Source organism: Aphelocoma coerulescens, chromosome 2 (assembly GCF_041296385.1).
Source record: "Aphelocoma coerulescens isolate FSJ_1873_10779 chromosome 2, UR_Acoe_1.0, whole genome shotgun sequence".
NCBI classification, from domain to species: domain Eukaryota; kingdom Metazoa; phylum Chordata; class Aves; order Passeriformes; family Corvidae; genus Aphelocoma; species Aphelocoma coerulescens.
Window position 1 is genome coordinate 8618851 of NC_091015.1, and position 27567 is coordinate 8646417.

General features: G+C 40.5%; 1 protein-coding gene across 2 annotated transcripts in view; it reads left to right on the top strand.

Annotated features, from left to right (window-relative positions):
- Nucleotides 1-20808: 20808 nt before the first annotated feature.
- The window catches only part of UBE3C (ubiquitin protein ligase E3C), a 69822-nt gene continuing 63063 nt past the window's right edge, over nucleotides 20809-27567 (top strand). For both annotated transcript variants that reach the window (XM_069006410.1, XM_069006411.1), the window contains exon 1: nucleotides 20809-21155. In XM_069006410.1, the coding sequence (XP_068862511.1) occupies nucleotides 21090-21155 (66 nt within the window). In that variant the 5' untranslated portion in view covers nucleotides 20809-21089. The remainder of the gene's footprint in view (nucleotides 21156-27567) is intronic.

A 27567-nucleotide genomic window follows, 5' to 3' on the forward strand; every position in this document is an offset into this window, starting at 1 on the left:
AATTTCTGTGTCTGTAGGAATACTCATATCAAAAGGAATTTAGATCTTTGACTTTCTTCTTTTTCTCTCTCCTTCCTGCAAACACAAGGAGATGCAAATATTCCTTATATACAGGTGTATACTCTTCTGGTTGAGTAGTACTGTGTAGCCACATTGTTTTGATTACTGAGACAGGATTTTCTGAGCAGAGAAACCAGAGTGAGCCCACCAGCCCACAGGGCAGTGATTTCCCAGTACCTTGAAACAGCAACCTCTATCCCTCCTGGGCTAGGTGGGAATCACACTGGCAGTTCTAGGCAGATTCCTCTCCCACAAATCCCAAGGCCCTTGTAACTCCTTTGGTGCTAATTCTTCCAACACCAACACAAACACTGGTTTGGAGGCACCATTCAAAGCTTGACTCTGCTTTTGTACAGAACAGAAATAGCTCTCCAGACAATTTTGACTGCTGGCATCAAAACAGGGCATCTGGTGGGAATGGCTGGTTTTGGAGCCCAGATTTAACAGGCAGGCTGGATTATTTTGAAACAAGAAAGGTAGGTATGGTCAAGCCCAATGAGAAAGCTGAAGGGGGATTGCTCGTTACTTTGTTCACTCATTCCACTTCCCCCAAATGCCTTCTGACAACTCCTTAAGAAAGGCAACAGCAGAACCAGGTCTGGCAGGAGGTGATTCCTAGGCTGCCTATGAACCACAGCTCTGTTTGCTTGCAGAGTATGTTTATGTCTTACACAAAAATCAAATGCTGTATTTTTTTATTCTGCAATAACCCTGTGGCTACACAGGCTGATGGAAACTGCCAAGGTTCTCAATGTTATTTTTATTTAGCCTATTTTTACCCACCTGCATTTCTTCCAAAGGACTTGTTGTTCTAGATCCATATATATATATTTAAATTCTCAACTATTAAATAGTAGTTTGCCATCCTGGAAAAAGAATGTCAATGAATTGTCAATTCTTTACGTTGAGTAATTGATAATTTGGCACATTTATCTCTAAATCAGCAGCAATAAACTCTATAATTTTTAATCGTGACCTAAAAGTACTAAACCACTCCTAAGTGCCACTGTTGCTGCTGTAAAATGACCAATTAAACTGCATTCATATCATAATCTTTGTTGCTCCTGAAAAGTCTAATTGAAGTCACATCAGTGACTCGGTGCCAAGAAAGGAAAGGACATTGCTTTTGCTTTCTCTCAGGAATTACTTGGATGGGAACACCTGACATTTCCTGCTGCCTGTACTGGACACTGGCCTCCAATTTTAATTATTGCTGCAATGCTATTTATTGTCTGCACTGAGGCCCAATGTCCTGGGTGTTTTACAAACCCAAGACAGGACAGTTCTAAGCCCAAGAGCTGAAGAAGGATATGGAGAAGTAGGAAAGCACAAAATGATGATGAAGCACCACAACAAACACCAGTTCCAGAGTATCAGAACTTTTGCAAAGTTTTCATCAGGCATCAAAGCAAATGGGAGTTGTGAGGAGACATTTAATTTTATTTTGCAATTTATGGAATTATTTTCTAGCAATTCAACATCACAAGGACTCTAGGAGTCAGCTTTAGCCTGACCTTTGTATACATTCCTAAGAAAAGGGATAGAGCCTAAAATCCCACCATTATGGTGGATCATAAATCCTGGGGGCCACAGGCAGCTGGGATTAATGAACAGTTGAGTGGCCCAAGGATTAGGATGACCGTGTCCAGTTTTCCTTTGTTCTCATGCCTTCTCCAGGCTGAACACAGCTCAGCCTGACTGGCTAATCCAGCCCTCTTGTGCTATCATCATGTACAAACAGGATTTGTGAAGTGGTACTTTAACCTTGTGAAAAACAGAGTTTTCTGACAAAGAAGCAGAGCAGACCATCAGGATCCAGACAAGCTTTCTTTGAAGCTGGGGGAACTGGAGATGTTTTCTGACAGACAAAATACCTCCACCCTTCCTGTGTGAGTTATGCAAACTGCTGAGAAACCTGAGTGGCAGCTTCAAGTTGTAAAAACCAAAAAAAGGAACTAAAAAGAAGTAAAAATAATAAAGGACTCAAATCCTGCAGGATTAAGCTGAGGCCCAACTTCTAAACTTTTGGGAACTAAGTCAGCATAAAACCCATCTAACAAAGTTACAATGCCTTCCATCCCAGATTCTTGGATTCTTGTTCTGGTTTATTCATTATCAGCCCAAGTTCTGTAGCTACAGCTTTATTATGATTCTAATTCCACATAAAGTTTGCAGGTGAAAAAATTTTGAAACTGTACCAGATGTGATCTGAAAGAAATAGAAATAAAGAAGCCCAGACCACCATAATTCTGTAACCATGAATTTAGATTTTTATAAACCTTATCCTGCTTATTGCATTTGACAGTGTTACATTGTAAGGGGCTCTATTGCCTCAAAGAGAGTCTCCAAACCTGAGAACCTCTGTTTTATCAAAAAATTGGTTAAAGGAATCCAAAATGACTAGAAGAAAACAAAACTTATCAGGACCCAGCATGAGCAACATCATTCCTTTTGCCTCCTTACACCTTCCCATGATCCCAAGGACAACACGGGGAGCAGCTGAGTTCTGTAGGATTTTGGAGAGAGGTACTGGCAAGGCAGAATGAAATAGGGAGAGGAAGGCCACAGCTCTTAGCACAGGTTTCTCTCAGTAAATACAGGAAAAATGCCCATGGGTGAAGATTAGCCATAGGTGCTTTTAAATAGAGGGGAGTGAGAATACAGGGGATAGGGACATGAAGGACAGAGGGTTTCTCATCTCATGGACATCTGAGGTCTGAAAGGACAGAACACCTCCTCCCCATGCTGGGAAAAGCCCCACATTTTGCTTCTTCATGGTGTGGGTACTGAGTGGAACAAGTGGACAGGTGCAGTGTAATTCTGCTCCTGTGGGTCAGCACTGCAGAGGCAGAGGGCTGTGGGTGAACACTGGCATTCACTGCTGCTTTTCTAGGGTTTTGAATCAGGGAGGAACACATTTAACACTGTTAAAAAGTATCTTAGGTTTTGGGGTTTTTCTTAGGAAAGGGTTTTGGGGGGTTTCTCCTATATCAGCTTTGGTTGATTTTGCAGGGCATTTCCCAGCTATAATGCTAGTAAATGGTGGGCAATGACCGAGTGAATGGGGCAATGAGCTTAAGAGGAAATAGGGCAGTGAAGCCAGCCAATTTAATCTCCTCCATGTAAAATCTTGTAGATGAGAAGGAAACTCGGGCTGATGGCCATCTTTCATCAGACGTTTCTGTCACTTGAAGTTTCCTCTATGAGGATTAGAAAGCATAAATGTATGGAGTATTAATCACAACTGATTTGATTGTTAAAATGACTTCTGTAATTTCTTTAGGGCTTTCTCTGCTTTCAGAACACCCAATTACTCCATCTTGTGCTTTAAAAGCAACATGAGAATTACTTTTAAGAACAGCTGAAGAGCACTGAGAGAATTTGTCTTGTTCCTTAAATAAAAGGTTTCTTCTACTTCATTATTGCCTTTAAATTAGCAGAGATTTTGTGCCTTAGTAATTTCTGTTTTTTCTAGGTGGGGCTGGGTAGTTTGGAAAGTGTGTGCTGTGATTTCTCTGATCACAGGTGCCAGGGTGGGAGTAGTCTGTCTCCGAGAAAGAGAGCTGATGTTTTATATACCAAACACCAGCAACTGCAATGAAAGAACTGTGAAAACTAAACCCACCAGTCCATGAAACCATCTGAGAGATCATCTCCACAGCTGCCAGCCTCTTATCTCTTTGTGATGTCCTGACTAACCAGCTGCAAGGCACCACAGATTGTTGACCTAGTCAGGAGCTGGCTGAAGTAGTCTAAAAAAAAAAATGAAAGCATACCCCAAAAACATTTCTCATGAAGCCCAGACTGCATAAATGCCTCAGATTTCCTTCCTTGTCATGAAAAAGAAAAAAAAAAAAAAAGTACACAAGTTCAGTTTAAAAGAGAAAATTTCAGGAAATCTTCGTCTAAAGGGATAATTCCTGGCCCTTACTGAGACTGTTTCATCCCATTTCCTCTTTTTTTTTTTCCTCCATGTGTGCCAGGTTAATACATGATGTAATGCTCACAAGAGTGTTTTGTACAATAGTCAGATATCAAATACAGCTAAAATAGCTTAACTGGAACAAGCCACAATGGGACTATGTGAATATTTGACACCAGCCCCTCTTCACTGTGGAGTGATTGTTCATGGGGAGAAGTGGGATTCCTGGTGGATTTTCTCAGGTTTATTTACATGGAGTCAGATCCCTTTCTCATGCTGCTTTGGCCTTCAAACCTGTGGCCGAGCACCTTCTCCACAGCCCCAGAGATGCTTGATGAGGTTGGTGCATTGAAGTAGCAATGATGGGTTCAAAACCCTGTGGAAGAATCCCCCCTTGCACAGGAATGGAGGAAGATATTCCTCTGAGTCACTCAGAAACATCTCTTGAAAGACCTTGCATGGCTTAAAAATTATAACAAAATCCATAAATGGTTGAGAGCTTCTGATTGCTAGAAAACGACCATGCTTGGTTGATTTGAATTTCAAGTTTTCTCTAGAGCCATGGGAGCTGTAATTTTCAAACCTGGGAATCATACAGAGCTACTTGCTCTAGGACACAGCAGGGAGAGAGAAAAAGGGCAAGTTTGAGGCTCAGACTGCAGTAATAAGGCTGCAGCAGAGGGGCTTCTTTGGCCAAGAGTTTAAAACCCAGTGAAATGCTGAATCACTCAACCAGCAAAGTTGAAGTTACTCCTCTGATACAATCTGTTATCTCTGCTGCTTTCTGTGTGACTTGTCCCAGAAGAATACAGTTCATAGCTTATTCTTCACAAGTAATGAACACAAAACCAATTGTATGATGCAGTATTTGCCACGACAAAAACTTTATTACAAACTAATTTGGAAAGTAATTTGTAACAGATACATTTTGGGAAGAGTGTTATATGGCAAGCTCTGGAATGTGAAACTGTGGTGACTCTATAAAAGCCAAAATGTACACATTAGTAAATCTTAAAATAGTTCCTGTCCTAGATTTTAGAATAACCTACAAATGGATCATTTTTCAACCTACAGACTTCAAAATTACTTTTAGACAGATCCAAAGAAAAATTTTATTTGCCAATAAAATTTTCCAAAGGAGCTGCTTTAAAAATGGCTAGAACATAAAGTAATGGCTTCATCTAACATTTTCATCTAATGGTTTTGGTTTTCCTATGACTAAGAGTTTGGGACAGAGACATCTTATTATTCATATATTAGAAAACAATTTCATTCCTATTTTAAAAACAAATGTCCATATAAACCCAAGTGCTGGGCTGCCTTTTAAATATTTGTCATCAAATCCATTAATCCTCCAAACCCTGAGTCCATTTGTGATTAGATTGATCTGTCACATTAGACAGCATCCTTTCTAAAATGGTAATCAGTGGAACATTAAGTGACAACATCCACATGATGACCCGCAGATTGCAGAGGCAAGGCCCAGAAAGATATTAGTGAATGAACTTTCAATCTTTCTCCAAATTTATAAGATTTTTAAACTGCCAAAATTTAAAAATAGCATACTGCCATTGCCATGAACATAATTAAAAAGGAACAATAAATCCATGGAATTAGAGATGTTACATTAGCAGATTCGCACTAACAGAATGTATCTTCAGTCTTTGTTTTGCTACAGTCCAGTAGCCAGATTTCACAGTAGTAAATCTCTGAAATGTACTTTTGTACCTTTAACAGTCCTTTTCATAAGGAGGCCTCAGTACAGGGTAAACATGACCAAACCCTCATTTAAAAAAAATATTTTTATAGACAAAACTATCCAAAGAAAAGAAAAATAAAAAGAAAATTTAAAAAAAAAGAGAAAAAGAAAAAGAAAAATAATGAAACCCCTAGAAGAAAATGTTGATTTTCTTATAGAAGCTGTTAGATAAATGCATTTGTAAATTTTCAGCAAACTTACTGTAGGCAACTGCAGCTTTCTGTAGCACAAAAATAACTAAATTCCTGTTTTATGTGCATATATCAATGCAACCTTCAACAGAGAAACATCTTGGTGGCTTCACATTAAATACTGCCTCCAAAACTCCATTTGTAATCTTGTCATAGAAAACAATTGTACAAGACAAATAATTCGACACGTCTTTGAATTTTTTTTCAGCACAAGAAGGCTATCAACTGTAAAGGAATGAAATTTGAATAGCTAAGTGAATTCATCCAGTTTTAATGTTAAATACCGAAGATGAACATTGCAGTTCTTTTGGCTGATGAAAAATTGCACCATTTGCCAGCTCTGGTCTGATACCAGGAGGGGTCAATGTTCATAAGTGCTATGAAATAATTTTATCTTAGTACTGTCATCACTACAGAGGCAACAGAGTTTATTTTCCTGTAGGTTTTTTTTTAGTTAGCTTTGCTTGAGTTATTCTGTGAGCTAACTTTCAAATTGTGTCCATATTGTTCTGCATTTATTCATTTGTCTGACAAAGACAAGTTTTATATTTCATGGCAGTGGTAAAAGTTTACCTGTTGAGCTACTTCATTCCTAGTGAACATGGAAGCACTTTTCTTTTTGGACTCCTAGAGGATTTGTGAGAAAGCCCTGGCTGAACAGAGCTGGTCTGGGCTCACACTACCTTGTGACTGTGTAAGTACTGAGTGTGGACCAGGCTACTTCAGCCTCTTTACCCCAGTAGCTTCATCTACCTGAGTTCAAGACATTATCCCTCTAAATCAAAAGTTTCTGTGTGTGGATTTGACTATGACTAGAAACTACACTTCAATGATGACATCGCCTAGCTTTGCTGTAAATACCAGCCACCTGTCTATTTTCATGTAATTCCAAAAGTGTTTGTCACTTGGTTGCCTGGATACCAATAATCAGAGCTTTTTTTGAAGCCTTTTTTCATTGAAAAACAACGAAATGCGAATTTCAGGAAGCCTCTAGATGATCTACAACAACCAAAATAACTTGAATTCTTGACATTTCTCCCCCTTGCCTTGTTTTTTCTTACCTCACACATTGTATGTTTCTACAGCCATACTTTTTGTTTCCATATAGCAGCATTTGTTCCTGCACATTGTAGCAGTGCTGGTCATCAGTGAGCATTTCCTGGTCACCCTTTGCACTTTGCTGCAGTGATCTGCCCATCATATTTCATTATCAACTGCAGGGTGAAATACATTATATAGGCATTGTCTGCAGGAGACTCGCAAGGTTAATGCAAGTACAGCAATAACTGCTCTTTGAATATAATTAAACTTCCTTTGTATTCAGTCAGCTATTTTTTTTCCTAGAGACCAGGGTTATGCTATGGAAAATGTTACTTTCCATCAGGCCTTGTTATTGGACTTCTTGAGATTAATGTTCTTAAAATCAAAATACAACCTACAGAAGATGTCATGTCTTGGAAAATTGTTGCCAGAGATACTTTATTTAGTAAATCAGCAATCAGCAGGGACACATTGCTGTAGCGTATCAAATACAGCAAAAGACTGCTCTGCAAAACTGTCATTTGAGCAGGAACAGTCTGAAACTAAGCCAAAAGTTCTTCTTGAGTTCAAAAGTTAAACATATCAATAAAATTTGGTTCCCTTGTCAGTTTTGCATACTAGATAGATAGTGTACAGTGCAGGGCCAACAAATGCATATCGAAGGCTGTATAACTTTTTGCATCCCAGGCTGTTTTGTTCGCTTCTGTGGCTCCTGACGGAAGGAGCTTTACCTAGGAATTATGTCAGTGTGGTGCAGAGTTAGGAAGAAAAATCATCATGGCAGTTTCTAAAAATAACTTAATTACAACTAACAACTAGCTAACATTCAAGATCTCATTATTCTACCGCTGCAGTCAGGTAAGTAAATATCTGAAGATTATCTGTGGTGTAGTATCTGGTGACTCCCAACCATGTTAAACACACCATGTCACTGTAACTTAAAAATAAATAAAGTGGAGGCAGGGGATTCAGCTGGCTGCCAAATAAATAATAATAAATAGCACACTCACCTGAAAATTATTAACACCAGTTGTAAGCAATAAGGAGATCTGATGCATGGGCCAGTCTCCTTTTGAAACAAATTCATGACCTTCTATTCACTGAAAGTTAACTTTTAAATATACTTTTTCCAGGAAGCCTTCCAAAGAAAATCTACCCTGGAAACAAATCCAATTTAAAAAAGCTTCACACAAACAAATGAAAACAGCAAGAGGAGTACAGTAATAGACTGCATTTAACATGTATATTTTTACTTTTTTTTTCTGTTTTCTTTTTTTTTTTTTTTCAACTTTCCTCTTGTTTAGGCTTTACGGTACTTTGGATGGTGAGGAAAAAAAAATCAAGGCCAAGTTGTCTGACATAGTCTGTCTGCTTTGCAACATTACATTTTCCTTAAGATTACTGTAATCAGAGTCTAGTGAAGAAAAACTTCAGTCAAGCAAAAATTGTCTAAGCCAAGGGGTTACCTGAGAGGTCCTCTAGTGCCTGTCCAGCCTGGGGCTTGTCTTGTACAATATTTTTATCAATGACTGTGACACACAAATCAGGAATTTGCCAAAAGTAAAAAGTTGAGAGGTACTGTTGATACTGAAAGGAATCTGAACATCCAAGACAAAGAAAGTACTGGATAATCGAAAGTGCTGGAATCTGAAAATTAGTCCAAATTTCCTTGTGCAAAAGTGTCCTGCTTAAGGGGAGCCATCAGAGGGATTTCTGCTGTAAATTGAACTCACCAGCTGAGAATGTCTGAGGAAAAGGAAGATCAGGATATAACAGGGAATACCAGGACTATTAGGAGACAACAGTGTTATGCAGAGATGAGGAAAAGTAAATGGAAACACATTTACAGAAGTATTTCAAAGAGCAAAAGGAAAGTTTCATTTTGATAAGGGAGACCTGTGGTTTGTCACCCAGATCTGGCCACATGTCCTGACAAAAAGAGTGAAGAAGGGTTAGTGAGATGATGCCGGGAGTGGAGAGCTGATCTTACAAGACGACACAGTGTTTTAGAGGTGGCCTGAACAAGCCCAATTTTGACCACCTGCCAAACTGATCCTGCTCCCTAAACCAGCAGAAAACTCTTTGTATTTTCTGCTGGGTTATTTTATTGATTTAATCACCTATTTTATTTATATTGATTTAATCACCTAAATTGAAAGGGCATACAAGAGCCAGAACCAGTTGCACAGGAAATATACACATGGACAGGACAGAGAGAAGGAGGAGAAGGAGAAGAAAATCAGGGATCATCCTTTTTTAATGGCAAGAAGCTGACAGATTGACTCAGCCTGTTTCTGACAACCTCACCTAACTCTGCAGAGCAAAGCTTGCTCAGCCTAGAAAAACTTGATGGGGCAGAAAGAAGATTTTGTCTATCAACACCCAACCAGATAAGACAGAAGCCAACACTGTTGCAAGAATAAATGGATATAAACTGGCCATGAACAGAGCTGCAAGTCAAAAGAGTGGTTTTAGGCTCCATACCAGCTAGATCCTTCAGTTTCTAATGGAATTAGTCAGGAAAATGTGAAAGCCATAAACACTGAGGAACACCTAGTAAACACTCAAGTAAAAAACTTAGAACAGAGGGCATTACTTTTTCACCCACAGAGCATTTATAAGCATGCAGCAATAGGACTCTGCTGTTGCAGGATGTCACAGTGGCCACAAGGATAAATGGGCTCAAACAGGGATTGGCCAAACTCCTGAAGAGAAAACCCATCAGTCTCTGCTTCAAACAGTCTAAGTGTTCCTAGGATGGAGCTCCATAAATCTGTGCAAAGGATTATATGTATGGAACATGTGGTAGCAGAGGACCAGAGTTCATGGTGCAGGATGCCTTTTCAAGTCCTAGATCCAAAGTGTATGGATCAGTGAAGAGGCAAATGAACCAAATTCCATGTCCTGTATTCCACAAAAGACCAAATGACCATTCTTATCTGGCCAAAATATTTCCTTGCTTAAGACTAGGGTACCAGATAGTGCAAAACAAGCACAGGTTGTAGGCAAGTTTTCAATTTCCCAGTTGAAAATATTTCACTTTTATTCTCCACTATCAATCACTTTGCTGTTATTGATTTCAAATGCTGTAGAGGCTAATTGGTAAGCATAGAAAATTGAACTGATGGAAGTGAGTATTTAATTAATGCAAAATCCAGTTTTGTAGATCTTATATCCATCATTTAATTCAAATAATTTAATTTTCATATTACAGGTTTGTATTCCAGAGATGCATAATACACAAGATTTAGCAAATGCTCATACCTCTGTTACAAAGTTCCACAAAATATTTTACTGTCAAGCCAAAACATTGAAAAAATACGAATGAGACCCCAATAATCAGGATACATAATTTAAAATATATTTTTAAAGGAATCAAGAAAATTCTGACTGCATTAAAGTCAATGACAAACCTTTTGTAAAGTCAATGACGAAATCCATATGGGATTAGTTTTAATTGCCTTTTGTTTTTTATGAGCCTTCAGGACTCACCTACTTGCCATTTCCAGTCTCTGTAATCAGAAAATTAATTTTCCTCTTTAACTGACTGATGGAGTTTTCCCATAGTCTAATAAGTCCAGGAGTTGAGGCAATAAGAGAAAGACAAGTTACCATAAGGTTTGTGCTCTAATTAAGTGTCTCCAGTCAATTGGAGAACAAATTCTTCTTTTAAACTCATCCTGCAGGAAAAGCGTAGTGTCTCCCAGGGAGATTTGATGAATTGGACAGGAGGGCCCTGGAATTAAGGGCTGGAAGTGTGGTCTAGACAACCCTGAGAAGGTGGAAGGACCAAGCTGGGAGAGAGAGTGGGATGTAGATCCCAGCTGAGCTGTCCTTGCCTTTGCTCCTCAGGGGACAGGTGGGTTGAAGCAATGATGTCTACTTTTGGGACTGACCACCTCCTTCCTTGTTGCTGCCACTTTTTCTGCCCTGCAGAGGCCCGAGCTGCTGGTCTTGTTCGGCAGATGGCACAGGCAGGGGTGCAGTGGGAGCAGAGCTGTCAGATTGTGATTGCATCTGTGCCTGGTGTCACCCCTGCTTGCTGGGTTGCATGTGGGACAGAGGGAAGCAGAGGACTACCCTTGGAAAATGTTTAAGTTGAGGCCACTTATGCTCAGTTCAAGCTTGACACCTCAAACAATGGCAGTGGATTGATGTCATTTTACAGAAGATGGATTTATCTTCTGCTGATGTTCACTGACTTTATCTTTCAGCCTTGACTAACTTCATTCCTGGGAGCTGCTTCATACAGGAACATTGATAGTGGAGCAGTGAAGATCTCTCTTGAGGCTGGAAAAAAAGCATGGAAAATAGCTGGAAATATCTGCTTGGAAGATAAGAGCTTAACCTAAGAAGAGAAAAAAAGACAAATCTGCAAGAAACAGGAATGACAGGAGGAGGCCAAGAGGAACAGAAATTTTTTAAACTAAAAATAAACCTCATTTCTGAAACTTAAATATATAAAGCTGTCTATTAAAAATAGTACCAGATTACATCTCTACAGTGCCAAATAATTAATAACTTTTAATAACCCTAATAAATTTGGATTTCATCAAAATCTTGTTGCATATCATTGACTGTTTCAAGCAAGGACTATGAGTTCTTTAGGCAGACCAGCATCTGTGTTAAAATGTACACTGCTGACATCTTTCCCAGGTACATCAATTATAATTAAAGTGTAATAAGAATGCCAGGATGGACTTCTCAGGCACTTTCATGCAGGAGCCCTAGCATTTAAAATTAAATCCATTAATTGTAACTACTGTACGTTTGTGATCTCTCAGCGTACAAACTAATTCATTGCTTTTGCAGTCATGCCAGTCTTTGTTAATTAAGGTTTGTGATTTATTTAATTTGAGCAGGGATGTATCAGAGTGCCCCAAACTGGACTGATAAAAGTTCATTAGTTCGTACTGTTTAAGACAATTTGGAATCTGATAATGAAAAATGTTTCTAGGCGCCTGACAAAAATTGATTAGCAAAATGCTCTCTAATTGTTTAAAGGAAAGGTCCATATTTTCTTCAACACACCCATCTGAAAGTTCATATGTTAAGAAGCTCTTCTCACTCTGAAGTGGCTCTGAAATATATTTGAAGATAAAAGCCTGATTTAAAATTATTTTTGGCATTGCTTAGGGGAGGAGGGAGCCACTGTACTGTCATCATCTGGAAGGCTTTATTTCTTTCTTCTCTTTCCATACATAGCAGCCAACATCACAGTCTCAGAGCAAGAGTCAAATATTAACAAAAGTATTCCTCCAGAAAAGTATTAAGGTAGGAGTATTTCTGCATTGCAAATGTGGAAGAGAGCTGAAGAATGTGGGACTGATATGACCAAGTCATGGCTTAGAGGAGACACTTCTTTGTCATCAGAAAGATCTCAGCAAGAGAGCAATAATCCTGACCACAATAATCCTGATGAGACTGGTGAGTCTCATCGTGAAGTTGGGACTGGAAGAGTCACAACAGTGATCCCAGAAGGAACCCAGAGCAACCACATCAGTTGTAAGCAACCACACCATAGCCATTGGTTTGGTGAGCTGAGTCACAGAGTCAGAGAAGAGCTGAGGCTGGAAGGGACCTGTAGACAAAGCAGGACAACAGATTGCTCAGCACACTGTGCAGGGCAGGTTTGAATGTCCCCAAGGATTGGGGTTTCACAAGGCACCTCTCTGGGTCCCATCCAGAGTGTTTGACCACCAGCAGCATGAAAAGTTTCTTCCTAATATCTAGTTGAAAATAATCTAATTTCCCTTGCTGCCACTTGTCTCCAAGGCCTCTTGATTGCAACTTATGTCCTCAAGAGGAGCTTGGTTCCACCTTTGCTATACACTCCCATTAGATGGTGATTAAATTGCAGGGAGGTCTTTCCTTTGGCTTCTGCTCTCAAGGCTGAACAAACCAAATTCTTTCAGCCTCTCTTTGTATCATACAGTCCCTCATCATGTTGTTGGTCCTCTGATGGATTTCCTCCAGAATTTCAAAGTCTTTCCTGCCCTGAGGAGACCAGAACTGCATGCAGCTCTCCAGATGCACTCTCAGAGGGAAGAGTCATTTCCATCAAGCTGCCGGCTATGCTCTAGTTAATACAACCTGCTCCACAGCTGGTTTTCTTTGCTGCAAGGGTACACTGGCCACTCATGTTCAACTTCTTGCCTAGGTGGAGCCCAGGCCTGTTTCTGCACAGGTGTTTTCCAGCTGGCTTACTTAATTATTATACAGCAGGTTGATGGAAGTGCTTGGCATTTAAACTACATCTGCCGAATCCTGGATGTGGCACCTTCATCTCTTCCTAATGGCATTCTGAAAATCAAAATTTACTGCAAGAGATCAAAAGAAAAATGTCATTTCTGTGTCTCTTTCTAGAGTAGATACTAACTACAGTCTTTAGAATTTATAAAAGGAGAATTATTCAACCGTCTCTGACACTTTTCTCAACATCCTTCTGTGACACCAATAATAATCATGAATAATTTTATTCCTCATTGGTCATTTAGGTCTTAAAATCTGTTTAGAAGTGTCTAAGCATCATTGCTCCTACTTTAAGGATGAAGGATCATTGTTTTCTTTATTGTTTTATTGTCTTTATTTCTTTATTTTCTTTACTGGCTTTTCTTCAGTCACATGGAGAGTGAACTCATCCCAGCTAACTTCAGCCTTGCACATGGCAAGTGCCCAATCTCATAATGAACTTTCAGTCAATCAGCACATCCAGTGACCTGAACCCATTATAAGGGAGGAGTTTAGAAGAGGAAGGAAGTGATTGTCTGTGTGGAGAGGTCCAGATGAAGAGGTTAGACCAGATGCCTAATATTTAGACAGCTAAAATTAGATTACACTGGTGTCACTTATAGAGAAATATAAGAGTAGGTAGGAGTAAAATTCAGGAACTTTATTCTGAGGCAGCATAAACTCTTTACTCCTACTGAATGCTGTGTAACCATGCCCATTTTTATCAATGGCAAATCTAAATGAATGGATCTGAGGACGCAAAATCTAAAATTAGAGAAGAACTTCTACAGTTCATATAGGACTAAACTAAAACACCCATGCAGAAAATTAATCTGAATAACTTGAATGATGCACAGATGTAAAGCAGAACAATTTTTCAGGATCCCATGGCTAGCTGTAGTAAATTCTCCAAAGTAATTTTAAATACCAGAATACTTTTTGTTTCCTCATAGTTATCTAAACCGATTTCTGGGGTTTTTTTCTTGCTTTCTCTTAATTATTTTCCACCAGATCATAATTTGTGTCCCTTAAATACTTTTTGAATGAGTCTTCAGAATATGAATTTACTGGCTGCCTTTAATTTCAATCTGCCTCCAGATTTTTAATCTGCTTCCAGATGACAGCCACTTCCACCTCCTAAGAGCTGGTCAGTGAAAGCTTACTTTCTGAATGGGCAAGGTATTGACATGTATTTTCATGATTTTTTTTTCACCGTTACAAGAGCCCAGGCCTTGTACAACAAACAACCCATCTGAGTGTTCATATTCAATGAGCATAGGTTGGGGGTGTGCTGGGATCTTCTTCAGATGTTCAAGACTGTTAACATTTGTAATTATGAGTAATTTGTTATGAAGGACCTCTTTAAATTCTTTTGTGAATTCCTGCATGAAAACACATCCGTATACCCTTGTATCAATACAAACACATCTAAGTATGCATGTGTGTATGTGCTTTTCTGGATCACAGGGAGCTCAGGTGACCTAATTCAAGGAAATAATCTGGTCTGGTTTTTCTCAAACCATGTGAAAGATTTGGCTTCAACATGGTTCTTGTTTACATGGGCACCAAGGGAGGGTGAAAATATTCCAACCAATTTAAATAGGAAATTAAATGGAACATGTTTTAACAACAGCTAGATGTGTACTGGCCCATAGCACACGTTTCTCTCAAGATAAAATCAGCATGTTGGAATTTGCTTGGAATGGCAATTTTTATAATGCTTATGTTTAGGGAAAGCTTCCAGGTGTATCAAAGGTGACCCAAAGATAGCAAGGTAAATATGAAGTTATATTTGTGTTCACTTGAGGGTAATTATTCTTTAAAATTGGGCTTTCAATGACATGTAAGAATCCTGAATGCTCCATTCCTATTAAAATAAATAGTTCAGTTTTTAGGCAGACTTGAAAAAGATGGTTCTAATCTTTACTGTTTAGCTGAACATCTTTGCAGCACTAGTATTTGAATTAAGTATGTTTATATTTTTAAACCCCAGAAAACAAAATAGGATTTATGGTTAACTAACATTTGCCAAATAACATAATCATGTCTCACAACTATAGCTATAAAACTATAGTAATCCCTTACCCCTAATGCTCCTCAGAAGACTGGATTCCAAAAATAAATGATCTTGCTCCATCAGAAGCTGTGAATCAAAAATCTAGGCACCTCTAGGGGGGAAATTTTGCTATGTAGATATTATAAAGGAGCTGAGACCATAGACTAATAACTTTTTCATCTTAGAAATTGTGGACATAACGTTCCTCATCTCTTCTGCTCAACATGCCTTTAGAGGAATAAGGTGTCAATACTGGGAAAGGTACCACTTGTCTGACTTTTGCATCCTTAAGAGCAGGGACAGCAGGCAACCAATGAATATTTGTAGATTTCTAATGGAAATCCCCAAAATCTCACTGAACCAAGCCAGCAAAACATGGAATGATGGCCCCAGATTGGAATCCAAATGCATCACTGTAGTTTGCTGATGTGATTTGCTCTGTAGTACAGGATGGAGTCTGTCCATTTTTAAAAACTGGGCCAAAGCCTTGAACAGTTGTTTAGGTAATGTAGATGAGGCTTTAGGTCTTAATAGTTCCTACAATTACTGCTGAATCTGGCCTTGGCTCAGGAATAAATTCCTTGTATTGAAAAGATTTACTATCCTAACTATATCTGTATTTCAATTTAATGAAAATGTTAAGGATAATTTGATGGTCTCTTGCCAGTGTAATTTTAAATAAAATGTCTTCATTCCTTGGCACTGTCTATTGGCACTCAGGTTTAACTAAAGGAAGTGCTTAAGTGAAGTGCTTTTTGCATTACAGTCTTGCCAGTATCTTCTCTGATAGAATACATTTAATTTTCAGTGTTTTACCAGAGTAAATAAATTAAAAAAAAAAAAATTACCTCCCACCATCAGTCCATGTGGTAGCAAACCTTACTAAAAGCATTACTAAAAATCAGATATTGGCCTATCACAGCATTTGGACTAATCTCAAGCCTCATCTCCTGTAAATTAAAGCATTTCTAACTTATTTACTGCTCATTTTTTATGCACTCTTGTAAAAAATCTTTTTGTACCTTGGGAAATAATGTAGAGCATAATGAGGCGCTGTCAGTGCATCTTAGATTTTCATCTAGTTCAGCAAGTCAGCAAAAAAGTTTAGGACACTTTATTATAATTGCATAGGGAATGGAAAGTAATGGCAAGGTGGTGACAATTTGGCCATCATACCCCACAGAACCGAGCAATTGCCAAATACAGTCTTGATTGCTTACCCTGTCTAAATCAGGAACGTGTGTACAGAATGAGGCCAGAAGGACAATGCATCAGAACTTAAATTGTTTGGGGATAGACTGATAATAAAAAAAAGATTGTAGATACAAAAAAGTGCTCATTCAAGGGGTAAAACATTGGTAATATTTATTTTCTTTCTAAAATTTAAGTGCCATTGATTTGTTTTAATATGTAGAAAGAGTATTTGCAAAAATAAAAAAATCTGCCTGACAGAGGCAGAGTGTGCTGCTACTTACATCAAGGTACCAGTAGCTCATAACTTTTACAGTTCATAAGTCACCTCAGTAATGCTATCCTTGGCACCCAGCACAACAACTCAAGATCTTCGTCACTGTTGGGAAGGAATTATTCTTCTTGTTATTATTGCCCACCAAATCCTCATTCCTCTTTTTCTTCTGCTCAACAAGAAATATTCAGAAGTGTCAACAAGAGACTTTTAGAAGATGGCTTTGCTCTGAGCCACTCACAGTGAGAAAGGAATATCTTACAGCGGCCATATGGGCACCACGGATTTTTCCTATCCTTTGGTACCTAGAGGCAAGCACTAGAGACACTCTATAGATAAGTTTCTCTGTAATGTGGATTGAATCACATATTTTCTACAACTGTGACTATCTTTGTGTTGCTGTTTTAATTTCCATGGCATGCATTTACAAGAAAAAGATGGTATTTGCACCCACTTGGAAAACTTGGTTTCAGGGAGTGAAGAAAATGTTGAGTGATGACATCTTTTTAAGAGACTGCATCTGATAAACAATTGGACTTCTGCAGACCCCCTGTACCTGGGAGCAATGTGTACACATGCAAGCAGAGGCAAAAACGGTACAATCACAGGGCAGAGAACTGTGATTAGGATGATGCCTTAGGTTTTAACTTTTATATTTTTCAAATCACTGTACTGCTTAGTGTGTAACTCTGAAGTTTCTTGTAGCCTGTTAATTTCTGCTCTCTCATGCTATGTAGACATAACAAAGCTTCTCTGGGCCTGCTCCTCAAGGACACCCAGACCGTCCTAGGCCCAAAAAGTATAAGCCAAAAGCCTTTGAGAGGGGGGCAAGCTGAGGGGAATTGCATCATTAAACTGAAGCTTTAATTGGAGAATTAACCCTGACATGCAAATGAACCAAACCTATAAAAATGTGAAGAACTCGTGACCTGTCGTCCATCTCGGGGTCCATCTTGGCAATGGCCTCTGGCCCTCAGGGGGTACCTTTGAAGGCCTTTCAAATAAATACCTACCTTATTCCCTTACTCCTGTCTAGCTTCTGTTTCTAGGAGGCCTCTCAAGGCATCAAGGAGAATACAAGAAGTCTTGTGGAATGTGTAATAAAGAGATGAGGAAGATGGGGAAGATTGCAGCAGGTGAGGCAGGTGGGTTAGCATACATACAAAAGCAGTACTCTGACATCCTTGAGTTTGTCAGGGCCCTGGATTGCCCTGAACAGCTTCATCCATGGCCTGCACTCACTCACCCCACTGCTCATCAGTCCATCTAAGCTCAGGTGTACCTGTCTCCAGCCCTGCCTCCTGGATGGACCGTGGACATACATCATAGCTCTATCTGCCCTCTGTGGACTCATCCCCTCACCCTGCCTGGGGCTGTCAGTGAATCCTGTGTAACCACTGCCAGGCTCTGCCCCCTCTCTCTGGATCCTGTGGGATTATGTTGTGACCTGGGAGGGCATGGCCTGTGCTGGGGTCATGCTGGGGGAATCCACTTTGCTTCCTTCATGGAACAACCTGTTCTTGCTGCTCCCTGAGAATATTAAACTAGTCATGGCCTCGAAGGACACATGCAAATCATAGAACCACAGAATGGCTTGGATTGGAAGGGACCTTAAAGATCATCTAGTTCCAACCCCACTGCCATGGGTAGGAACACCTCCCACTAGACCAAGTTGCTCAGAGTCCCATCCAACCTGTTCCTGAACACTTCCACGGATGGGGCATCCACAACTTCTCTGGGCAATCTGTTCCAGTGCCTCACCACCCTCACTGTAAAGAATTTTTTCCTAGTATCTGATCTGAACCTATTCTCTTTTGGTTTAAAGCTATTCCCTCTTTTCCTGTCACTGCATTGCATTGTAAAAACTTTCTTTCCATCTTTCTTGCAGGCTCCCTTCAGGTACTGGAAGGCCACAATGAAGTCACTCCAAAGCCTTCTCTTCTCCAGGCTGAACAACCCCAATTCTCCCAACCTTTCCTCATAGGAGAGGAGCTGCATCCCTCTAATAATCTTGGTGGCCTCCTCTGGACTCAATCCAACAGGCTGATGTCCTTCCTGTGCTAGGGACCCCAGAGATCACCAGGACTTCTCAGACATTTGTTAGCTGGGCCTGTGTCATTTACCAACTACTTCTGCAGAAGGTAACAGCCAGGGTCAGCAGAAGATCTTGTGTCCTGACACTGGAGCTAGAACACGTCAAATGTGTATCAGTCAAAACCCTACTTCATAGAAACTCTGCTCTCTGTAGTTTCATGTTTCTTTAGCCTCTTACATGACAAGGGATTGCATTCCGAAGTTGTCTTTGCTACTGATAAACATGGCACAAACTCAAGGCCTAATAGGTTGCTTCTGTGATAATGAAAACTAATTAATTAACCACTAGGGACACCTAGACTAGTCCTTTTTTGTATGAGACTTAAAAAGTTTACCAAGGCTTAAGTAAAATTGAAATTAATCTTGTTATGTTTGAAAAAACTTACTGTCATTGCAATACAGAGTGGTGGGATATTTCATCAGCAATGCAATGTGTTGAAACTATGAACAAACATTTGATGTGGTATTTCACAATACCCTAAACTCCATCTGCATTTGTAAACAGTATTTAAGGAGGCCAGGCTTGCTTATACTGAGACTATGTTATCTGGGGAAATGCCAGGCTAATGCTCACTCTTGCCAAGCACTCATTCCCTTATGAAAAGTCTGAAATTTTAAAATTTAGACTCTTCTGAATCATCCAAATCCAATGAAATCTCAACAAATATTTCATTTGCCAGCCAGCTTGACAACAGTTAAAGAGCATTGTGCTCTTGGTGTGAACAGCTGCAAAGCTCATACGTCCTCTCCTGACGTGGGTGCTTGCCAGTTGTTTGTTGTGATAGGCTGATGTGAGAATTCACGAGTTAGAGCTCGTGAAATCAAATTTCCACTGAAGGGAATGAAAGCTGGATTTGGCCACCTATATTTATTTAACACCTTGAGCTGCAGACTGAAGAACTGCTTTTTGTTATTGCTGTTGTTTGTGCCACCTCTGTATCTGGAGGGATGCAGACACCGCACTGAAAAATGGAGAATGAGTTAAGAAATGTAAAGCAGCCTCAGGTGTCATTTCACCATGCGGGTCTGCTGCTTTTACATTACAGCCTTTTTCTCTTTGCTGCTTTTACATTAGAGCCTTTTTCTCTTTCCACTCCTAATCAGCTGTTGGGGCCGCGTTCCTGTGCCAGCCCACCTCTATCACGGACCTTCTCGAGTGCATTTTCATGGCTGTGTGTCTTGTCACGGCTACACAGAAGCCTGTACTGGTGTGTTCAGTCTTCATCCTGACGAGGTCTTTGCAATGGGGCAATGTGCATCACATGTCCATCTCTTCCTGGAGAAGAGGAGGCTCAGGGATGACCTTATCGCTCTCTACAACTCGGTGAAAGGAGGGTATAGCCAGGTGGGGGTCGGTTTGTTCTCCCAGTGACAGGACGAGAGGAACTGGCCTGAAGTTACACCAGAGGATATTCAGGTTGACAATAGGAGTTTCTTCACAGGAAAAGGTGAGCAAACATTGGAATGGGCTTCCCGGGGAGGTGGAATCACCGTTCCTGGAGTTGTTAAAGTCGATGTGGCACTTAGTTGACGGAGGTGTTTGGTCTAAAGTTTGACTCTGTGATCTTAGGTCTTTTTCAGCCTAATTTATTCTGTGATATGTTTATCCTACTAAAAGTACGAATTATCTATATGTGTGTGTGTGTGTGTGTGTGTGTGTGTGTGTGTGTGTGTGTGTGCGTGCGCGTGTAACAAGTGTGTTCCCATAGTCCACTAACGCTGAGGAGGGCAGCCTGTGCCAAAGCCCGGCTGGACCCTCAGCTCGGTTCTCGCCCTCAGCGCAGCCCGCCTGGGCAGGATGCGGCACAACAGCGCAGTCCAGCTCCAGACGCCCCTGCACACCCGCAGGCAGCTCCCGGGGAGACCTGAGCGGGAAAGTTTCCCGTGGAATACCCACAACCAGGACAGCCGGCGCCCCTGAGGGCCGGCGCGGCCCGGGGGCGGGGCGGCGGGCGCGGCCGTGTGTCGGGAGCGCGCCCGGCGGGCGGCGGGCGGACGCCATCTTCTCTGCGCGGCCGGCGGGAGCGCTCCCAGTGCCCCCTCCTTCGCTCCCTCCTCCTCTTTCTCCCTCCTCCCACTACGCTCCGCCGTCGCAGCCGGTCAGGAAGGGGGCGACCGGGATAGCGAAGGCCGTGGGGAAGGCGGGGAACGGGGGAGCAGCCTCGCGGGGGCGGGCGGGCCGCGGGGCGCCAGCCCGGGAGGTTCGTGCGGCCCCTCTGCTCGCCCTGCCGGCCGGCCGGGCCCCGCTCCCCATGGGATAAGCTGTAAACATGTTCAGCTTTGAAGGGGATTTCAAAACAAGGCCCAAGGTGTCCCTCGGAGGAGCGAGTAGGAAGGTAAGGAGCGGCGCCCGCCCGTCCCTGTGTCTGTGTCGGTTCCGCCGCCCCCCGCCCTGTTATCGGTGCTTTTACCGTCGGGCCTTCAGAAATGGGAGCAGCGATGACTAAGGTTTAACAGAGGGGGAAAACCCTCCCCTCCTGATGGTGTGTTTATCTCCGATCTCCCTGCCTCTCTCTTATTATTATTTTTGTATAATCAGGCCACACCATCCCAGGCTTGTAGTGTAGTAAGAATTGTGGGAAGTGAGGAAATATCTCCTTGGCTCGTCCCCCCCGCAGGCGATCGATCGGTCCCGGGTGTCGTGGCCGGTGGCACCTCCCGAGCAGTCGCTCTCCAGATCTTCCAAGGGGGAAGGACTCGGAGACCTGCTGTCATTTCCCTCCAGAGGGAATGTCTGGCGTGGACCTGCTTCGCCGTAGGGATGTGGGGCACACGCAGCCTCACAGAACCCGAATTGCTGGGGGAGGTTCATCCACGTGAGCCGGGACTGCCGGGTTGGTCTCTGTCAAGTTTAGGTTCAGTCAATTTGTGCGCAGGGTGAGTAGCAGTTAATAGTCAGCTGTACCAGACTATTTGATCTCCTTGTGTTTATTGATGGGAAAGAAGCAGAATGATTTATTCAGATCTTGCTGATTGGACAGGGTAAACAAATGTTTAGTCGAGCACTGAAGGGCACAGGACTTCGGAAGAACGACAGAAAGGACTAAGTGCTTTTAGAAGTGGCCTGATCTGTAGGAGTTACTTTAATTCACCGTGAAAATACCGAGTCTCCCTGTTGTCATTGGAGATGGCTGTGTGGGAAGCTAATGAGTGTTTCCATTAGTATTTTTGAATTTTAATTGAGTAAAAAAAAAAGGCTTAAGTTTTTATTACTGTGCACTAGAAGCAAGTTTGGTTCTTGGAAACTTTTAAGGTTTGGCAGTACAGTGAGGAAATGAGCAAAAATGCTGCAGTTTGTGATATTAAAATCACAGTGAAGTTTGCATTTTGGTATATTGACTTAATATGAAGAGATTGTGTTCAGAACTGTGTTTAGATTATGCAGCTTTTTCTCTGAGTCATCTTCTGTTTATCTTCCTACATTTCTATTCATTAGGCTACATAAACTGGCATTACATGAGTCAAAATGCCATAAATACTCCCCAGCTTAAGTAGGAATTGGCAGAACATGCCCTGGTCCTGAGCTGTACACTTCAGGTACTTAGCAACTTTTGACCCTGACTTGGTCATAGTGCTTCTTGCTGAACATGTTGCCTTCTACAGAAGTAAACAACTGTCATAACATATTCTTTTACACTTAGCAAATAATGAAAATGTATCAGAATTATGTCTATTTTAATTATATGGGACAAATTTATTAATGTTATGCAGGCATAAATTTCCAAGGGCAAATACTAGCATGCAAAGGGCTGGAAGCTGAAATTGATGCATAACCTTCACTCTGTGCAGTAGAGGTTGTGTTTCATGATGAGATTGATACTGACTGGTGCACAGATTTCGTGATTTTACATTGGTTCACCAAAGTGCTTGTGCTGCATCAGTGCAAATCAGTTACATGCAGCTTTGGGCATCACGGTTATATAGACATCCTAGAGTGTCCTTGAAATAGCTGCATATTTTCAGAAACTGTGTGCGGTACTGACGAAAGAATTTATTTAAACAGTACTAAAAACTACTTCTAAATGCAGTTTACCTGAACTTCTGTGGAAACATACAGCAGAGATTGGTGTGCGAAATGTTTATTTGGGTTCCCTGAGTTTCTCATTATTTCACATCATAGGCTCCTTGGGATCATGTTTCTCATACCTATAGGCTTCATTTTTACAGAAGACTGAATTGTAAATAATTTCCTTTCAGCTTTTGGTACACATACTAAAAAACCTCATTTTTTGACATATGCTCTTCCCCTTCCAAATGGCGTATAATTTTAGAAAGATCCAGTGCTGTATCTCTGCCATGCTTTTGGTAGCTTGATGCCTTAGGATTTTATCTTTTATATTTTTCATATCCTGTAATGCTTTAGCATGTAACTCTAAGACTCCATATAGCCTGTTAGTTACTGTTCTCCCATTCCGGTCAGACAAAACAAATCCTCTCTAGGCCTGGACTTCAAGGACAACTTACTGTCCCAGGCCCTGAAATACGTAAACAAAGCCTCTAAAGGGGGCAACAAACTTGGGGTAATGACTTCATTACCTGAAATTGTAATTGGAGAATTAACCCCGATATGCAAACGGACCAAACTTAAAAAAGTATGAAAACCCTTGATCCAGTCGTCCATTTTGGGTATAGCCTTTCTGAAGGCTTTTGACTGCCCAAAGTGTACCTTGGAGGCCCTTCAATAAATACCTGCTTTTATTCTCTTAATTTTGTCTAGCCTCTGTTTTCAGGTAGCCCCATCAAGGCATCAGCTAGCTGTATACTTAGTGCTGCCTGCTGTAATTCCTTTGGTGGAAGAAGGCACAACTCAGAAATACTGGGGCCGTGCAGGCTGCGTAGTGCTAAGAATAACTCTGTACCCACTTTGGGGAAGTTCCCCAAAACCTCCCTGTATGGACACGGGGATGCCTGGTGGAGGAGCCAGTCAGTGTTCGAGGTGCCAGTGGAGCCTGGTGTGAGTACAGCTACACCAAAATAGTGATCAGCAGCACTGTTAGAGGTGTGGTTTTGCTGATGGAACTGCAGCTGCAAACAGTGTGTTGGTCACGGCTCACATGTTGACACCTGTCTGGCACCACGATGTGTGTCTGTAGTGTTCCCCCAGGCCTCACAAGGGGCTGATTTCAGTAAGTTCTATCAGTAGAAGCACAATGATAGAAGTATAATTGGGGACTTGCATAATTGTGGCAGTTAGGTACTGAATCTAGTGTGCCTTCTCATCACTAGCTTGTATGGCATTTTTGAATTACAAAAACAAGAGAGCTTCAGGTCTGTTTTTGCATGGTTTGCATCTTATATTCAAGTGTGTTATGGTCTGAATTGTAGATGCTGTGGAGAGGCACTTCAATCCATCTGTATCTTTTGAGAAAAAAAAGTAGTTTTTAAGTATCACTTGTTTTTGTTCTAGTCCTGGGTTGCAATTTAATGTTCTCAAAATTACTACCTCAGTGACTGATCCTTTCAGAATATTATTGTAACATTATAATATTGCATTGTACATAAGTGTAAAAATGTAGGTGGTACTGTCAGTGTCTGGACCTTTATTTCCTTACCTACTTTCAAGAATCTGCTGATTCATCTGGACTATTTGAACTGTTGAGTATGTGTTTGAGGGTGTAGATACAGGGTTTTATTTACAATGTGATAAGCAAATTTTAGCAGGTTTTATTTATTTTTATTTTCAGGGTAGCTTATCGTCACCTTTTAAACATGGTTCCTTACTTCATGAGGCTCTTAAAAACAAATTCTCAAATTTAGTTTAATTGTAACTGGCAAACCATATTTTTGTGCTTCTGAAGTAAAGTAGACTCCAAAAATGAATGCTATTATTGGAGTTCAATACAGGAACGTCTTGAATTACTCATGGACATTTTGTACAGGACAGTAATTGTTGTCTGAAAGGCTGGGGCTGCAGAGAGTCTGGTGTGTTAGGCAGGAAATGCAGAGCTGTGCAGGAAGAGTTGGCTTGGGGTGCAGCTCAGGTTGGCCTCACCCAACCCAACTGTGCAGGGGACTGAAGCAGATGGTCCTTCACCTGGGTGCTTCCCTGTGTCCCGTGTACTGAACATATTTCTGCTAGGTGGAGTGTCACCGAGCCTTCTGGGGGCAGCTGGCAGCTTTCACTGATTTTAGCATGAGGTTGAACACAGCACAAAATTGGTTTAACCATGTCAGCCTGATTTGGGACAGTCAGGCCTAGTGTTACTTCATTAATTAGTATTAAGAAAAATCGGAGGTAGCAATGATTTAGTACATCCATGCAGGGGATCCCCAGGCCAGTGCTGAGAGGTACAAGGGGCTCTGTAGCTTCACATCATTTAATTATGAATGAAACCTTGGAAGTCTTAACAGGTAAAGTGGTTAAAAGAATATTAAGTCAAATGTACAGTATCACTAGAGATATCTAAACTGTGCTTTTATAAATCCCAACAAAATAGAGTATTTTAAAATTATAACCTATTATGAGATGATTTTAAAAACTCCCTCCTTTTTCAGAATTTGTAGTACAGATGGGTTAGCACTGTCATGAAAGTGAGAACAGCTTCATTGAGTTTGGGGTTCTTTTTGATCTTTAGCTTTTTTTGTGGAAGACATGAAAGCTTACTAATGAGCAAATACTGATGACTCCATCTGTATTTTAAAATGTCTCAGTAATTTAATATGGACATTTTTAATAATCAGAGATCTTCAATTTACAAAGTTTGTTTATATTTTAATTAAGTAGTTACTGATGTACTTTCTTAAATTAGTAGCATGACATTAAACATCAGATTCTTGGATATATTTACCCCTGCTTTCAGCTGAAGTGCAGAGGTAGAACTCCAGAAGCACCTTGTTTGCTCTTTGTTGTCTGTATTTCACACATGAAATAACTTCTCGTGGAATAAAAGTTATAGAAGCTGTAAGAAACTGTAAGATTGCCAGTGTATGGAGAGATCTGCCAAGGCTATCTTGACAGATGTCCGCAGGATATAAACATTGATGGGACAGTTTAAAAATGGTTTTGTTTCTCTCTTACTGATTGATTGAGGAAAATAGGTAAAAATTTTAGGAAGGAATAATTTCTATGTTATTACAACTTATTTGAACCTACACCATGTGGCAATGCAAGTGAAATGATGCTAAGGATTTATAGTACAGGTTTTCTAGATTAGAATTATAAATTCAGTGTTTATTTTTGAATGGTGGGAAGACATTGTAGTGCTTTGCTCTGTAAGACCTTTGTCCCTTAAGGCACATGGCGTAGATCTGTGTGCAGGTACCTTCCTCATTCTGAGTCAGAGCTGTATTTTATTCAGAATCTTGCAGTGTCAAAGCCTAAGTCTTGAAATACTCCTGGAATTTCAGATCTGTGGCATGGAAGTATGAGGAGACCATCATGTTGTAAAATAATGACTGCCTGATGGTAGGAAACTACACGGTTGATGCATGCTAGATTCTTGGGCATTTTTTTCCTATTTCTGTAACATTTGAAATTCTCCTCATTTGAAAGCTAGCTGCAAAAGATGGAGTTGCAGTTAGCTGACAGCAGCAGTGATTATGCTGTTATTTTCACTTATGTGCTATTTTTTCAGATTCAGAACAAAAACCTCTGCTTTTATAAATACATTTTCCCCGCTTGTTCCGGAGAAAATGATGAATCATGGAATAGTTCGGGTTGGAAGGGATGTTAAAGATTACCTCCTTCCAACTGCCTTGCCGTGGGCAGGGATGCCTTCCCCTAGAAATTGCTCAACTACAGCTTTGTGTACAATAAACATCTTAGAAATCATAATAGGGACAAACTGAGCATAAATGTAAAAGCAACTTTCTTGCATTTCATTTGGCCTCTAGAGCCTCTGATCAAATCCTTGTTCCACTGTGTGTAGCTTTGTGGTACTGTGATAGAAGAGGTTCCAGATCCTCCCTACCTCCCACAGTAAATTTCAGCTAAAATGCTGAGGTGTTTTCTAGCAAGCACTGTGGCATTGGCTTTGGTGAGGCCAGGCTTTCCTGGGCCAAATGCCTCTTCCTGGGCATAGTTCAAACTACCTTCTGCAAGATGGTCTGCTCTACTTGTAAACATACTTCTGATTATTTACATCATTATAAGGAAGAGTCACAAACTGGTTAAAAGCAGAATATTTCAAGCTGCTGAACATACTCAGACATGTTCAATGGAATTTAAGTTGTTGAGGTTCAGTTCAAGACATTGTAAGCCTTTAAAAATGCAAATTTCTTTTACTATTCATATTAAAAAAACCCAGTTGGAGTTCATCTTGTCTTAAAATAATGTTGGAAAATAGAAACATTGTTGAGAAGGTGAGGGACATCTCCCAGTGTCCGCATTTGTTCTATAAAAATTCATGTTAGAAAATTTTCCATTTATTTGCTGGAGTTACTGAATACTTGTGTTGAAAGGAATTTTATTCTATAAATTGCCTAGGTCACTTCATTTGTTTTAGGAGTTGTTACTGATTTTTATGTGGTTCAAGTTAAATTCAGCTGTAAAGTCATGTTCCTCATTTTAAGGAAAGAAAAAAAGATTCAAGTTCCTGGATTTTATAGATGAAAACCATACAAGTTTTTATTATTGTCCACAAAAATTAAAAAGATCAAGTGCTGACTTGTTTTTAAAGAAAATTTCATAAAAAGTCATGCCTTGTACTTCACGTGACCTCTTGTAATGTGAAATACAAAGCATTCTCAACTACTAACCAAAATAAACCCTCTTTCTTTATAAATAAGCATCAAACATTTATTAATAAT